The sequence below is a fragment of the Haemorhous mexicanus genome, chromosome 2 (genome assembly GCF_027477595.1).
Source record: "Haemorhous mexicanus isolate bHaeMex1 chromosome 2, bHaeMex1.pri, whole genome shotgun sequence".
Taxonomy (NCBI): domain Eukaryota; kingdom Metazoa; phylum Chordata; class Aves; order Passeriformes; family Fringillidae; genus Haemorhous; species Haemorhous mexicanus.
Genome location: NC_082342.1, coordinates 15,478,115 through 15,495,570, shown reverse-complemented (window position 1 = coordinate 15,495,570; position 17,456 = coordinate 15,478,115). Strand labels below are relative to the sequence as shown.

The window sequence follows — 17,456 nt, the reverse complement described above, 5'->3', positions numbered from 1 at the left end:
TAGCTGGGTTCTTTACACAGCACTAGGATATTCCTGTAGAACACAAGTTATTATGTGGTTTTTGCACTGTTAAAATCATGGCCACAACTGACTGCAAATAAGAACAGCAAGCCTTGCTCACCAGGTTTCTACCAATGATAAACTGCATACAATACTCCCCAGAGCATAACTAAATTTGGAAGATTAGCAAAATAAGACAGATTAGAAAATTTTGGGGTATTATTAAAGCAAATGAGGCTGATCAGAAATGATAATCAAAAAATGTAGACCTTGTTACGGGTCTAGGTCACTTTTGAGAAGAGATCAAGCTTGAGTTACAGAGCTAAAGTGATAGGCCTATAGTTAAACAGTGGATTGATAGAAAAATCACGTGCTGCTAAGGGGAAAAAAACCAAACCAAAAAATTCTATATTCCAGTCACTGATAAGATATGAATCCAAATCTCTTTGTCTGTCCATACTAACATGCAAATATTTGTGAAACCTAATTTCTTAGTTTCAAAGTATTTAATCACTGAAGGAGAACAAGCAAAGTTTAAACTCAGTTGTAACATAACTTGAAATTAAAAAGTTTCTAGTGACCTTCCGGAAAGGTTTTCTTTCTTTTTTAAAGAAAGGTCAAATTTTGAATTAATATGGTAATTTTACTTTCTCACTCCAAGAAAGTTGCTTTACATCAATACTGGCCTGCATGCTGTGCCAGATTTATCCTGGGTATGTCCCAACAAATCCTACACAATTGAAAACTTTATTTAAAAATAAAGATTCTAACCTATATGGTTGTGTAGATATTCTTCCGAATGTGAACCAATACAGTGTTGTCTTCCTGAGTCTGCAGACAGACAAAAAACGGTGACACTAAGATGTGTGAATTGCTCCCTTCATCTCATGAGGAAGCACACTCTGAATCCCAGCTCCCAAATGTCTAATCCTTTGGTCTAGGCGCATGCAGGACATTTCACAACAGTCTACAGATTCTTTACTATCTTACTACTGAATTTTTAGCAGAAAATATAGCTATGTGGGTTACTGATAAATTCAGAGAAGCACGAATCAAACCAAAAAGAAACTCATTACTTGCACTCCTTGGCAATGTTCAGAGAAACTGGGGGAAGGGACAAAAATCTAAGTGCAAAATAACCAGTTTAGTGCTGCAGCACAACCTGCCGCTGCCAACCCACAGGAGTCTGCACTTCTCTGGAAGATTCTCACATTTCAAATCAATGTTTACAGAAATCCTAGTATTTAAAACAGTATATCCGTATCTCCAGGAAATTTTTAGCCATTGTACTTTGTATGGTTTCTAAGCTGCAGAAAAGTACTGAAGTCAACAAAGACAGTGACTGTAATTTTCCATCCTCCCTGCAAAAGGCCCTCTTGTACATCAACTTTCACAGCAAGACCCATCAAAAACTGGAACCTTGAAGAGAAGCTCAATGCACAATATCTGCATCAGTGAAGATATCTGAGTGCTAATTGGAAAGCACTTTAACATCATTTATTATACTTTCGTTTTTGTTTTAAAGGAGATCCAAGGGAGCATAATTCAAATATTTGAAATTGAAGCTAGATACAGTAAGTGCTATTTAAAAGAAAAATAATAACATCCCCCCAGCCCAAATTTCACACAACTTAAATTCAGGCCATTCGAGGGATGGGAGCAAGGGGAGGAAGTAAAGAACAAAATGAAAATACCAGATTAGACATTTAGCACTAAAATTGTGGAGCTACATATATGTAGTAATACAGTTTAATACAATTAAGTTCTATTTCTCTTTTCCAATATAGACTTCCAACATGTTTTTGCTTTCATTTTCCAAATAATATAGAGACCAACAATATGGGTTTAAGAAATTAAAATGGAAAACAGGTAATCTGATCCTTTCATGTAAGTGTCTCATACCTAGTGTTCCGGGGTAGTAGGGAACATCAGAGAGACAAGAGAAAGGACTCACACAAAATGGATGTCCAAATAGGAGTCAAGAATTTAAAGAGATGAATTTGAGTAACATATATTTTAGAAGGGCATATTTATTAGTTCAAGGCTTTCTAGAAAATGAAGAAACTGGGGCTACATTACCATGCTAAACACAAACCTGGCTTTAACTCAGGACTAAATGGATTTTAACAAACTCAATGTCTGACTCCTTTCAGTGTGTACAAAAACTAGGCTATGGTTCCTCTAGCTTCATTTTCTACTTTCTTCTTACTGGACATTTTAATTTAAGGGTGGTGGGACAGTCTGTCTTCTACATCCAGGAAATGGAAAATCTACTCAAGTGGGCTATCCTGAAGCAACCACTCTGTTTCAGTTAGAAACATTTTTCCTTATGGCCCAGCAAGGCAGATGTAATCTCTGTCCCCTGCATAGGGTCTCAGGAGTGGAAGAAAATACTCATTTCCTCTACAGAAAATTACAGCAAAAACACAAAAGTAAAACCTATTGTAAGAAAACTCCAAAAATAAGTCCTCAGACTTCAACTGCAAAGCCACCCTCACACTAACCTTAGACACTTACCAGTTGTGATATATTCAGCCACTAGTTCTGACTCTACAACAGCAATTGAAGGACTTTCTGGAGAATGCCTCTTTTCTTGAGTCATCTGGATTGGAACAGCCATTTGGCTCAAGTCAATGGTAGGCTGCCTTGGCTTTGATTCCAACTTTTCCTTCACTGCTTTAGAAGAAAGGCAAAGTATAAAATCAACCTCTAATATATAAACCTTCATAATAAAATAAACCTACAATATAAATGTACCAGTTTAATTAAATATAGTGAACACTAGAGATGCAAACAAACAGGATAAAAAAGAAGGAATTAAGTTGATTCAAGATAAGTGCTTTTAAATTACAAAACTTATTACAAAAGCCTGCTTAAGCAAAAAATAACCTCTGAAGTTATCCTAAACAATCTCATGGGTTTTCAGACCTGTTGTCTGCTGAAGTTCCAGCAAAGCTTTTATTGTGGAAGTAGCTGACTGAGATTCGCTGGATACATCCTGGTAAATTATTGTAGGGTTTGTGTCCACAGGAATTTCATGTTCTGACCAATCTTGACTTCTTGAAGCAATCACATGGACTACAGGCTGAGAATCTGTTTGCAAAAAAACCAAAGGCACATCATAGAATCATGAAATGGTTTGGACTGGAAGAAACCTGAAAGCTCATCTCATTCCAACCCCCTGCCAAGGGCAGGGACACCTTTCTCTAGACCAGGTTGCTCCAAGCCATGTTTGACCCAGCCTTGGACACTTTCAGGGATGAGGCAGCCACAGCTTCTCTGGGCAACCTGCGCCAGTTCAAGCCATCATACAACCATTTTGTGTTGGAGGGCTCTCATCCAACTTCTTGCTTTAAAGCAGGGTGATAATTCAAAATGATACCAAATTACTCATTACTTAATCGTTTTGAACATTGCCAAGGATGCACACTCTCATTCTGCAACACTTCCATTTCTTTTTTAATTGATTCTTGAAGTTAAACATTGTTCATAATATCAACAGTTTTCAGCAAAAAACCAGAAGTTCTGTATCTTAGTTTTTTGTAAAAGATTTTGTTTAAAAAATCAAGCAGGTTTCTTTGTATCTGTTTCTTTGAATCTGCCTTGGATAGAACTTTTTTCCAGAAGGTTTTAGCAGTTCAGGTGATCAGCATGTATTCAGCATTCTGAACGAAAAGCACCAAATTTTGGTAAGTTGGTTGAATCTTCAGAACTTTTTTAAAACTTACTTAGATGGCCATATAGACCAACAGTTACAAAATTATATAGAAAAGGTACAAAGGTTTCACTGAGAAACTTGCTTTTATTTGCTGTACTGATACATATCACGGTCACTCCCAAACACAGGTTGGATTTTGTTTATGCCCTATTATTTATTGCTCCTCTTACACACAAAGAGCTGCATCTGTATCATGGCTTGAAGCCAGGGTAGAATTCCCATCAGGATTGCATGTCTGATATATGTCCTGATGCATATACATGTCTATAAAAGGACCAAGATCTGTGTTGGTCCCATAACAGCTTTCAGACATGCAGCAGAGAGATGCTTCGATACAATCTGGAAAGGCAGTGGCAGAGCATGGACTGCCAAAATAACCTCCATAACTTGCTACCCTGCCTACGTCTGGCAGACTCTGCAGGAAGAGGGAACAGGTTGCATTGTAACAGCAAGCTGGAGCCCAGCAAGACACCTTTATCACCACTTCTCAGGATTAATGAAAGCATATAGTAAGTAGCTCAAAAGAAAGAAAAATATAAAGGTATGGGAACAATGGTGCTTCACTGCAAACAGATGGGGTGAAACCTGTGCTAAAAAGGAAACACATAGAGCTCTCTGGAGCAAGCTGGCATGCTTGGAAGACAGTCCACTCATACATTATGTGACACCAACACAGACCTTGAGAGCTCTGGGAAGACTCTGTAGAAGAAGAACTACTGTCAGTGTAGGTTTGTGGTTCTTCCTTCACTTCTGGGAGAGATGAGTTTCCTGTCTCTGCTACCCTTGAAGCCTGCTGTAACGTTTCAGTCACCAGCTGTCTGGTTTGTTCACTCACAACTGTTGCTTGAAATGTCACTGGCTTTGGTTTTATGAGGACCTAATTAGAAAGGTAAATTTTGTTTATAGTAAAAGCACTCAAGAAAACAGATCTGAGCAATCAGAGTACAGGGTGCCACTCAGATCTACGTACACCACCTACGTAATATTATTATATTACTTAGAAAGTCTACCTTTAAATTCAGCAACTTTGATTATTAAACCATAAAGTCCAAGTAAATGGCAATGCACAAGAAAGTACTTCTCACTCAGTAATTTGAAGTGTTTAACACAATAAACCACTAAACAGCTATTTTTCAGGACTAGATAAAACTAGTGTGATAAGAAAAAGCTATGCAAGTGAGCTGGAACATGCACTGCACTGATAAGGACAAGCACTTCCACAATAAATACAGTCTTGAACAACCAAAACACACAAAATGTTACATCTCATAAAAGCTTAGTTCTTTCAAATACTAAGTGCAGCCAGAGAAAAAGCTGAAACTGAAAGCATCCAGAAATAAGCCAGATTCTCTGTATACAGCCCCACCAACTACACAAGGTTGCAGGGACAGCCAGAACAGGTACTAAGCAGAAAATAAACTTCAATAAAACCTCAGATTTGATGAATGACCTATGTCCAGACTCTGCATCTTTATTTCTAATGGTCTAACCATCAGCTGTAAGATGTAAACAAGTATCTGGAGCCATGGCCAGACAGTTTCAGCTCCAGAAAAGGCTTAGTAAATCCTTTTGGCTTGCTCTAGGCCTTCAGAAAAAGCTAACAAATGCAGATACTGTGCTTGAGAAATCAGGATCGAGGCCACCTCATTACGCCACTAAGTCTCATTCCCCACAGATATATATTAAACCTGGAACAAATGAGGAAACACATTGAAAAATTATTTACTTCCCATTAAAATTTAGGGGTACATTCCAAGACATAAAGGGGTCCTCACTGTACCTGTGTTTTCCCTTGTTGACCATAAACAATTTTAGTTGGGATGATTTTGGTGGCTGGCTGGACCGTGGACCCTATTCCTTTTGGCTGTGTAACAATCATTTTTGTGATGGGTCTTGTGGCAGTGATGATAGCAGGTTTTGCTCCTGCTGGCACTGCCTGAATAGTTTTCTCCCCCTGCAGAGAAGTCAAAGTTTACAGATTAACTTAATGGAATTGTTCAGTGAGACCCAATTTTCCAAAAAAATATAGTTATATGTGAGTGTGTGCACCATGAAATAAATCTGCTGCTACAACTACATTTATTTGACAGAAAATACATGAGATGACCAAGAACAGAAAAACCTACGGTTTTGAATGGAAAAAGCTACCAAAATCCACTTTTCCATTACCTTATCTTTCAAGCAGCTCTGAAGGGGTGAATAAAAAGAAGTAACTAAAAGACATGAAGTTTTTAAAACTGGAACTTTCTTCAAATCCTTCACAAATGTCTTTTTAAGACCACCAATTTCTGTTAACACTAACTTTGACAAGACGTCTACAAAACTTGAACTGAGATTCTAAAAAAAATTATTTAAATTGAGATTCTAAAAATATCATTTAAATATAGATTTTTTGCATTGTCTTCACAACCAAGACATGAATTATGTATGGAATTTTTTTCAATTAAAAGTTCACTTCATCAAAAAATCCAGATTCACAGCACTTTCACAGAAATCATTTGACAACAGAATAGTGTTCACATATGACTAGACTCCTGATAGCTTGAGAAGAGCAAAGACATTGAGCATGCTTTTTTTAAGCTCTGCACAGTAACAAACTAAGTGAGTAGTACAGTAGCCAGTTCCTACCAATATCCATGAAATAGCTGGAAATCCCCCAAACCATACTTGTTTCAAAAATACCATCCCATTTTGGTAGCTACTATTGTGTAATGTCACAATATTTCCACTTGTCTGCAAATACACCTTTAATTCTAAAACTAGGGAAGTTCAAAACTTAAAAAAGAAAATCATAAAATATTAAAAAAAAAAACTATCAGTAGTTCTTCTACTCAAGCAGCTCTTTAAATTTTACAGGAATAAGGAATGAAATCTCAGTTTTATCTTGGAACATTGATCATTTTTATTTACTAGTACTTACAGATAAGCTCAGTTGATGCCAGAAGATTGATTTTACTCTTAGGTATGCCTCAGGTTAAAAAAAAAAAAAATTCGCCACTATGCAGTAACCAGGGCACAGGATGCCACAATGTTACAAACCAAATTAATTGAAAGTGGTTCCCCTACTGTGAGGACAGTTTATTTTTGCCCTTTATACCCAAACAAAAAATGGCTGGAGATGCAAGTTATTAACACAGGACCCCGGCTCTTACTGGAACAAGCAGGCTAAATTCTAGTAATTTTCATCTACTTCATTGCTTCTGGAATTCAAAATCATTATCCATGGAAAAAAAAGTTCTAAAGTTTCTATTTTCCTTTATCTTTGAAAACATCCCCAGTTTGCTTTAAGCATGTTCTGCAAACCACAGTCAGTTTTTAAAGATCCCTGACATCAAGGCATGCCGGATCTGTTAAGGAGCTCATGCAGTTTGCTTTTAATTGAGCCTTTAGCAGAATGGAGGACAAGCAGCAGCCACCACACAGCTTGTCACTAGGCTCTCAACCTGAGACTTGAAACAATTACTTACCCCAGCATTCAGCAGTGTTGTGACAACATTTTTGCCTGGAAGCCCTTGAATTGTAGTTCCTTTTCCAGTAGTTTTTTGCACAACAATCACATTGGGTTTCGATGTCATTGGAATTGTAGTGATTTTGGTCGTAGTTCCTAAATTTTTGTGGGGAGAAAAAATAATGTACAGTTTATCATATTTTGTATATTTTCTTTCACCACAGAAGCTGGGGAACTATAGAAGAATCATTGTATTTAAATCTGACAGCACATCAAGAAACCAGCAGCATCTGGAATGGGAATTCATGTCACCCAACTCAACATGGAAAGATTACATGCCAACTCAACAAATCTTTCACCTACAGTAAAAACAGGTGTGCCCAGGGGAACATAATGTATTCTACATTAGGACAGGCAACCCCTTCTCACAAGTTACAGAGCAGACTAACACAGCCTACTCAGGCAAACATGTAGAACTTTTCAAAGGCTGGAGTTAGGGTGGGATAAAGACACCATTAATACTTAAGGTCCTATTTGCACAGACAAATACTCTTCTACAGATGACCTCTGTAGAAGAATCTATGTAAAAAGGATGTATCTCCAGTTGGTTGTTTGGGGGTGTTTTATTTTTCTTGTTTTGTTTGTTGCTGACCCGGCTATTTCTGTTTCTATGTTAGTATTTACTTAGTCCCATTCCCTTTATCAGGTTTTTAGTTACCTGCACTGACAGGTAATTCTGGTCATCTTTCCACAGTCTACAAAAGTACATACACTGGAATCAGTGCTATCAGACTGACATTGCAGTAGCTACTCAGACAGCTTTTTATCAACAATTTCCCCTTTCTCCAGAAGAAAGCACCATTCAGTCACAACACAGCTGCAAACTCAAATTTGCAAACCTCTTTACTACCTTGTACTTGTTAGTCATGCCTGTAAATTCTTCGCAACCTATTTCAGATTAACAATTCTACCAATTCTGGGAAAGGGAAGACACGCTGAGACAAGATTATGATTTATTTAATCCTACTGACTTCAGAGGCATCTAAAGACTGCTCCCTTAGCAAAAACAATTAAGCAATCAAAAAGAAAAAAGCAGGCATGATTTCCAGACTTGTGTTCTTATTATCCTCATCAGGATCACTCACAGGCTTCCTCACATTAGCTGCTGCTCAGGAGAATACTTCCACTTGTGTATAATTCATTACAAGAATTAGAAATTGTCTTAACAATTCACCACACCCACAACAGGCTAAAAAGTTACTTGCTGCCAAAGAAGGTGCTGTTATCATCCCTAAATATAATTCTGCGGAAATCAAAACCTGTAAAACTGCTCTACCAAATTACAGCCCAAGAGTGCATTTATTGGATAGCTTGTGCAGAACCTTGCAGTGACTGGAGCTGGCTGGTGAAATGTTGGCTCTTTGCTAAACAAAGTCCTGAAGATATACCAGAAATTGTCACTGGTATCAGTGTGCTTGGTCCTGGTCCCAGAAAAACCCTATCATCAGAGATGATAGAACCACGGAATGTTTTGGGTTGGAAGGGACCTATAAGCTCATCCAGTTCCACCCCTGTCAAGGGCAGGGACATCTTCCATTACACCAGTGCTCCAGGCCCCATCCAATCTGACCCTGAACACTTCCAGGGCTGAGGCAGCCACAGCTTCTATGGGCAACCTGTACCAGCACATAACCAGCAGGGAGACCAATGGCTAATCAGCAGACTAACAAAGACAGCCAACACAGTCTGCACAAAGCTGGGAGGGAAAGCCTAAGGCAGAACATGGCCTAAAGGAAAGACAGGCTGCCAGTGGTAAAATATCAAAATAAGGTGGAAATTGCATAGCTGAATTTAACATACACAATCCATTTTTATTCTGGTTCTTTGGATATGCAGTGGAACAGAGAAGGGCAGCACTGAAATTATAAAATATTTTGAATTTGGGCCAATAATGTTTTCTGATCTTTCTGTCCTCTGTACAACTTACTAGCCCCCACCCCACATTTCTCTTTCCTCCCAGCTCTCCTTCACATTTGCTATTTCCTTCTTAAACACAAGAATGACCACAATCCTTAAGAACACTCCACCTTCAAACTTCTACCTATTACCTTTTTCTTCATGCTCAGCTATGTTCCTTCTGAATTCTCCAATAAAGGTTCTAGTAACTATTCGAGCATGTAACCCACAGAAAAGCCCTGAACAATTAAAGCAAGCCCAAAGTTACTTTTGAAATAACTCTTACCAGTAACAACAGTACTCATATGCCTACCAGAAACAATGTTACTGCTGATGATCTTTCCTCCTAGAGTAGCCAGTGATTTTGGAACTACGGTAATGATGCTACCACTTGTAGTTTTCACATAAGTAGCAGCCCCTGGAGTTCCAGCCATCCGAGCCCCCAGAGAGGGGCTCACCGTTGGCCGTGTGTAAGTTGCTTGAGTTCCTGTTTTAAAGAGAGAGAAAAAAAAGCTCACTGTTACAACACAATCCTCTACTAATATTTGTGGAAAAATGTTAGTTTAGGAGAAAAGTGTCAGATTTATTCAAAGATATCCCATCCTGCAATCTATTACCACCCTTTAAAATTCTTCTAGTAATTTTTAAATCCACAGAGCAATATTCAAGTATATACTAAATTTAAACTGAATATAACAGTCTTCTGAGTATTTCAACAAATGACTGCCTTATTTTAATTCATGTCCTTGTAATTCTCAATAGATGTGCAGATTCTGCCTGTAGGTTTGCCTCTTGCTCCCTTGGATGCCCAGGAGTCAGGCATCTGATGACACAACCAGAACTCCAGCCTTCCTCTTAGGATGATAGATTGTTTATAAAGAGAACCACCAACGAATAGTTTAAGTAACACCCTTAGAAAAATAATATTATTTACAATGATGATGCTATTTTATGGACTTAGCATACAGCAGCACAAAAGAAACCTCTCAACATAGTATAAATGCTGATTTTTAGAACTAGTTCTTTTCTGAATGCAAAGAGAAATGAGTCCACAAAAGAAACTTGTTCAAAAATAACAACAGCTACACAATCACTGAAATTCCATTTTGCTTGTAATGCTGGAGATAGTGCCCTTAATTGCTAAAGATCAAAGAGGAAAGCAGTTTGTTTCATCAAGAAAGATGTGTCCACATCCAAGAGAGCACAGTACAGATTTTACCAACTGAATGAACTGCAAAACATTTGTTTTTTCTAACGCAGTCAATAATGTATCTGTGGAGTACTTTAAAAGTTATAAACAGAGTATTAACCATTAGTTTATGCTAAGGACATGTGGGGATGGCCTCAAATTGCACCAGGAGAGGTTCAGGTAGGATATTATGAAAAAATTGCTCATGGGAAGGGAGGTCAGACATTGGAACAAGCTGCCCAGGAAAGTGGTGGAATCAACATCCCTGGAAGCATTCAAAAGCCACATGGACGTGGCACCTGGGACAAGGCTTTTAGTGGTGAACATGGTGGTGCTGGGGTAATGGTCAGACTTGATGATCTTAGAGGGCCTTTCCAACCATAACGATTTCATTGTTCTAATATTCCCAGCCCATGCTAAAAAAAAACAAGGAAATTAAAGAGTTTTCTGAAAACCAGGATAAAGCTACCTTTTAAGTTTTCCTCATTAAAGTTTACAATCAGAACAGTCCGCATTATTATCCATTAGAAACACAAATACAAACAGATGCTCAGAAAAACACTGGGAGCTTAAATTTTAATTTACTGGTCTTTTTATAAATTCACTGCAGGACTATGAGCAAGTCACATTTCTTTTGAAGTCCATCTATGCAAAACAGGAATGGTGCTGACCTGTCTGCTTGAGTTAAATCAGAATAAATCATGTAATATAAGGTACTACAGAAGTGCAAAGTATCTGTATAGATTGCATAAAAACTTCCTTTAAAATAAACCCAGTGGGGAAGGAACAATGGTATTTTTGTGTACCAATTCAAACAGAGGAGTAAAAGAGCACTCAGTGGAAAAATTCTGATCTAGAATAAATAACAACAGGATTGTGAATGTGCCGTAGTGCCCACTGTTCAGAAGAGGTAAGTGTCTTTTTTGTAACCCTAGAAAACCATGCTTGATCACCTGTATGTCTGGATTTACCCTCCCTTCCCTTCTCAGAGCCGTAACTTACCAGTGGGAGTAGTGACCAGTTTAGTTGTCATGATAGTCCCATTACTGCTAACCACCATAATGGGTGAATTGCTACTGCTGGGCAAGGTCGCTGTAACTGGTTTGGGAAGGATTTTACTGGGCTGCACCTGTTGAGTGATTATTTTAACACCTAGGAAAGGAGAAAGGTCACTGTTAAAATACAGGCACGATAAGTTACTTTCTGAAATGCTTTCTCAGACCAAGGCCTAGTGGGCAAGTAGCTCCACAAGGCTTCAATTCTGAGTCCATATATTCTTGATAATGAAAAAAAATTATTTAATTTTTGAGTTTGGTTTTTTGGGGTTTTTTTGCTTAGTTTTGGTTGGGTTTTGTTATACCAAGAAAGTCATCATCTTTGCCTTTCATGTGCCTGTTTCAGTTGCTAGCTACTTCCACTGTCCATTCCATCACTGCTTTGTTGATGTTATTTTTTATTTTTCCTGATACATGATACAAAAAACCAGAACTTTCCCAGGAGCCAACAGGTTACAACCAAGACTGAATAGGTTCATATACTATGAACCATCGAGAAACAAAATAATTCTTCATCAATTCAGTCTATAAATCCTAATATGTCATAAGCCTAGACAAACTTTACCATCCTGAATAAATTAAAAAACATTTCTACACAAGGAGTATTAGTGACTGTAAGGAAGCAACTGTGCCACTGGCTAGGGAAGGTTACTTTAAGTAAACTGCTCTCTTTCCCCTTGATTTACTGGTTATCTTAAAGCCACAAAGAAATTTGGCTTAAGCTATGAGTATATCAGTAAGAATGAAGGATGAGGGCACGTTAGTACCTCCAGGATTCTGCTCCCTCTCTCTTCATTTTATGTTGGGGAATGGTACCTCTGTGAGAATCACTTCTCAGTTGCAAACCAGCAGATTCACAACATCTGTTCAAAAGTACATCCAGGAGATGTGCATCTTATGATCTGTTCCATGATGAGGTAAATGCAATTCATTGTGGTGGACAAATGCCATGGAACATACAGCCTGAATGAATCCCATCTAGATGAAGCACTTAGGTTTGCACACAAGTACTCCTAGGTGAAAAGTCTTGTCCACTTGAGATGTGGAACATCCTCCAGAGATGTTTTCTTCTCTCTACACTGACTACAAAAGCAGTACAGAGCAAGTAAGCTCCAAACTGAAAGAGAAATTGAAGTCTCTGTATCATCCAAACACAAAACTGGATAAAAAGTAATGTCTCCATGAAAACTGATTCACATCTTCCAGAAAGAATTGGTATCAGATAGTATTTCCAAAGAAACTTTTAACTAAAAAGCACAATGAGCCTAAATTCATGGTAGAAGATGAGGAAATGAGGCTCACATTGATATTGTTCAGTGGCTGAAAGCCTTTTTTATGTCTTAATTAGTAGCTATTATTTCTCTTAAGCAATGTCCTGTAATACAAAAGGTAGTTTTATCAAAGGACAGGAGTAGGTCCTATATCAAAAAAGTAGTTTTATCATAGGACAGGAGTAAGTAGTTTTATCAAAGGACAGGAGTAGGTCCTATACCAAAAAGTAGTTTTATCATAGGACAGGAGTAAGTAGTTTTATCAAAGGACAGGAGTAGGTCCTATACCAAAAAGTAGTTTTATCATAGGACAGGAGTAAGTAGTTTTATCAAAGGACAGGAGTAGGGCTGTTTACTTTTTCATTCCATGGTCTATTTTAATTGTTTGATCTAAATAGTATGATATAAAATAAGAATTTTACTGACAGGATTAAAATAAAATACGGATTTTATATTAATACAGATAAAAATACTTTGCACTTTTATAGCACTTATTTGAGAACTGGTTAACTCTGAAATAGATCTGCAAACTTTATTTCTTACTACTTCTTGCTGAGATAAAAACTGTGTGCTACAGCAGAGAGAAGCCAAGAAAGAAAGATAACATGACTTGCCCAAAGTCAGCTGAATGAATCAATACCACAGAAAGAATCCAGTCTAACTTCCAGATCTAACTGTATTTGTTTTGACAAGTACCTCAAAAGTACGTTTTGATTTCTGGACCAAAGCAAATAATTAAAACATGGAGTAACTTCTTTTTCCAGGCGATATAGTTGAACACCTCTTGGATCTTCAGAAAACTGGTGTGTTTCAGGTTGCCAATCACATTAGTTTTGAACTTATTTACATACCTCTCAATCTCTAAGACAAAAACACATACACCTAAAGCATGGTCTGTAATACCTGAACCAAACAAGAAGAGTGAAAGAACCAAATTCTTTAATTACTGTTAGTTGAAAACATTCAAACATCCTTAACTATCTACTTATATTCATGTTTGAAGCCAAATCCTGTACTCAAGAAATCATGCCTTCATGACCACTCCCCCCAAACATTTTGGGGCAGAATTCTGCCCTCCTTTCCTGAGTTGCAGCCAGACCTCATCAATGTGACCCAAGATCAACTCCAACTACCTGATTCCTGTTTGATCTGAATGGTGGGCTTGATGCCAGCTGGCAGCTGAGATTGCTGTGGCTGCTGCTGGGCTACAGAACACGGCACCAGCTGCTGCTGCTGTGGTTGCTGCTGCTGCTGTTGGGCCTGTTGGACTTGGTGCAGCTGCTGTTTGGGAGATTGCTGATGCTGTTTAGGAAACTGTGCTAAGATCTGAGTTGGATTCCCAACCAAACCTTTTGGGGAAGGTAGTCTGGTAGAGGCAACTTTAACTGCTGATGTAGATACACCTGTGAAAGAGTAAAGGGTTTAAGATTCACCAGTGCAATGAGAAAGAAAAATACTATACTTTCTAAAATAATCTTACATTTCATTTATCTTTACTACTGAAAAATACATTGATATATGTGAGGAAATAAAGCTCCCATGTAGCAGAAGTGCTCTGTTAGGAGGCAATGGAGCTTCAACGTGGCAGCAGAACAGCAGTTAATGGAAAGACCACAAACCCAGTTTACTTCTGCACCTTTTGTAATACACATAATTCAATAATATTTTCAAAGTCTCATCTTTAAGCTTCAAAATAGCAAAATACCTACAATGAAAGTATTTTAAATATATAGATATATGTTTATTTATAAATATTCATAACAATCTAGTTTAGTGGAAAGTGTTTTGGCCCCTGGCAGGGGAGTTGGAACTACATCTTTAAGGTCCCTTTCAACTCAAAACATTCTGTGATTCAATGATTCTAAAATCACAATTGCAAGAAGCTGGCATTAGGACGATGTCAAATGTCAAACCCATCAACACTGGAAGGGAGTATCTGCTAGCAAAAGAGTTGCTTAGATTTTTTTAAAAAATCAAGTGATTGTATGTAAGTTATAAAACTGGGGACCACCTGTTTTGTGCTGTTAGGTTAGGTGATCTTACAGGCAAAAGTGATTAAAAGAAGTTTGCAGTAAGATGGAAAGACAAAGTTCCCAAATAAATCTTATTATTTATTTCTGTCATTCCCTTACATACCTGTCACAACATTTACAAAATCAGCAAAATCTGACTTTGTATATTATTCTAAACCTCACATCCATAAACACCAAAACAGAGAAACAAAGTCCATATCTTATGAAGTAATTTTTTTAACTAAATCCCAGTTGCAGTGGAAAAGAGAAACAGATGGCAGTGATAATGACAGAAATAATAGTAAATGCACAATTCTGGCAATCTAAATATGCAACCCTTTTCTCACTGCATCATTTAAGGTGACTACACCACTTCCTTGGGCAGCTCTTTCCATTAATGAGTTTAACTTTACATTTGAACATATCACCAGTTCGTGTCACAAAAGTTTTCACCAGCATCTTCTGCAATGCCACTGACAGTCGTGGGGAAAAAAATGTTGGAGAGACACTCCACCTAATGTCCTTTAGAATTAAAGCCTCCTCCATGATCAAACCCAACTAAGAATCAACAGTTCAAACAATATGAAAGCCTGCTGTGAGCCCTTCTGCTCCACAGATTAATATCTGATTATGTTAATACAAGCAATAGGGAAGGAAAATACCTCCTCAGCCTCGATATGGCAACCCAGTGTTTCGTGGAATGGAACAAGAATGGAAAATACAAACCAGGAAAAATTGTGATGTGACACCTGTAATTGTCAGGCAGCTTTTCTTTCAAGTGCTGCTCACTAAGGCTCATTAATAAATTAATTAATAATTTCATTCATTCATTCATTCACAGCTTCCCCTTTTAAATGCTAGCTGGTGGCTGTGAAGCTGAAACAGTCAAGCTAGCATACACAGTTGGAATTTGAAATCAGAAACCTAAGAATCTTAATCAGGCCCACTCAGGTCTTAATTATAAAGGACTTTAAAACTGGCATGCTGATAAAAGACACCAATAAAAAGGTGTAAACACTTCTCTACCTTTTAGAATTGTTAATAAGCTGTATTTACTTGATGTTAACTTCCCATGTTTTTGTACATTGGGCTTTTAAAGATGCAATCACCTTCAAATATTGAAAATACACATTTTTCTATGCACCAGACAAAGTTCTTGAAGCCAGCCATTTTGAGGTTATATTGTTTTAGAGCTAGGTCACACCACTGCATCACACCCTCTTTAAAAAGAGGATTGGCACATTAACTGTTGAAGTACAGAAGAAAACAGTTCAACAAGAACTTTTGTGGGGCCTTTTGGACTAGTTTCATCAGCAGATTTCTTCCATATGTCCTGTGCTTTACTCACATGTAAACAAAAAGTGCATTTCCCCAATGCTATCCTCAATGCAAAGACCAATTCCTCAATGAAAGAGCCTTGATAAGAGAATTGCCATACCTTGTGCTACTGTTGACATAACCACTGATGGTGTGGATGACACTACAGCAGTCACAGCAATGGTATTTGCAGTGCAGGAAGGAGTGGAGCAGCTGCTGCTGCTGCCCACAGAGGACTGGGAAGCAGTGATAACCACGGGCTGCTTTTGAGTAGTTGAGGCAATGACTGATGTTGGGACAAGTTTTGTAACTGCTGCATAGTTGTGGGACTTGGAAAGGATGTTTGGTACAAAAGTTGAGCTTGGAGAGGTGGTTACTATTATGACCTAAAAAAAGAAAAAAAAAAAAAAAAAAAAGAAGAAATTCATTTGTTCCTTGCATCTATATTTCAGTAACATGTCTGTCTATTTAGTTTTAGGGATACATGTTTACTAAAAGCTTTTAAGACTGTCAATCACATTTGCTCACAAGAAAAAGTTGCAACTATTTTGAAGAAGTGGTGATAAACATTTCCTTAAAATTAGGATTTTTAAGGAAAACAATTACTATCGAATAAAGTAAAATTATCTCATGTCTGAAGGCAAACAGACAGGAATGAACTTGACTTCATTAAACTGGGCCAGGAAGCTTGAAACCCATTTTAAGAGAAACTGAACGGATTTCCAGCAGGTTTTAAGTGTCACTCTTCCAAACCTTGCAAAAATATCAAGACACAGCAATGAGAGAAAATAGATGATTTTTTTTCTTTAACAATTAACAAGTACTTGCTGAGTCAGTAATGGGAAATGCTTTTGATCTACAAGGCTGTAAATAATATTTCATCAGTGAAGGAAAAATGCTGTAGGTTTGAAGCAATTTCTGCTTTATTTAGTGCTCTCAACAGCAAGAAATTCTGATTTGTCTGAAGAGAATAAGCAACACCCCAGTGCAAGTTACAACTACAACTCCATGAATTTAATCTGACATAGAAAAACACAGAATTCATGACAGCATTGGAAGAAGTCTGTCCTTGTGCAACTCACCAAGGAAACTAAACATTTATTAAGTATTGAATATGGGGATTGTTTATGTAAAAAATTCCTTTTATTCAACTTATATTTCCCTTCTTGTACTCACATAGTTAAAATAGAAAAAGAAGTACAAAACATTTTCAGTTTATCATGCAAGAATATTAAGAAATTACTTAAATAATGCTCTTGTCCCAAGAAAAATTTTGTTTATTAAAACCTTGAAAATTTAAACTTATTAATGATTTAATGTAACAAAAGCCAAATAGAAAAAGAAGGCACAAAAGGGGCAAAGAAAACCTGTGTCAGCTCACACAAAGTCTTACATTGCTAGCCAAACACTACTGAAACCTTATCTGATAAAGAAATAATATTATAATGGTACCAGAAACAGACTTAAGAAAAAATCAAGCATCAAGAGAT

General features: G+C 37.4%; 1 protein-coding gene across 17 annotated transcripts in view; it reads right to left on the bottom strand.

Moving 5' to 3' along the window:
• Positions 1–17,456, bottom strand: part of EMSY (EMSY transcriptional repressor, BRCA2 interacting) — a 42,013-nt gene that overhangs the window by 7,468 nt on the left and 17,089 nt on the right. For 6 of the 17 annotated variants that reach the window (XM_059873274.1, XM_059873397.1, XM_059873344.1 and 3 more), the window contains 10 exons: positions 16,088–16,352; positions 13,771–14,040; positions 11,314–11,463; positions 9,409–9,609; positions 7,186–7,322; positions 5,499–5,672; positions 4,397–4,595; positions 2,929–3,093; positions 2,518–2,676; positions 772–831 (listed from right to left, as the gene is read on the bottom strand). In XM_059873274.1, coding sequence (XP_059729257.1) covers positions 772–831; positions 2,518–2,676; positions 2,929–3,093; positions 4,397–4,595; positions 5,499–5,672; positions 7,186–7,322; positions 9,409–9,609; positions 11,314–11,463; positions 13,771–14,040; positions 16,088–16,352 — 1,780 coding nt within the window. The remainder of the gene's footprint in view (positions 1–771; positions 832–2,517; positions 2,677–2,928; positions 3,094–4,396; positions 4,596–5,498; positions 5,673–7,185; positions 7,323–9,408; positions 9,610–11,313; positions 11,464–13,770; positions 14,041–16,087; positions 16,353–17,456) is intronic. The other 11 variants (XM_059873425.1, XM_059873333.1, XM_059873380.1 and 8 more) reach the window with 8 other exon arrangements.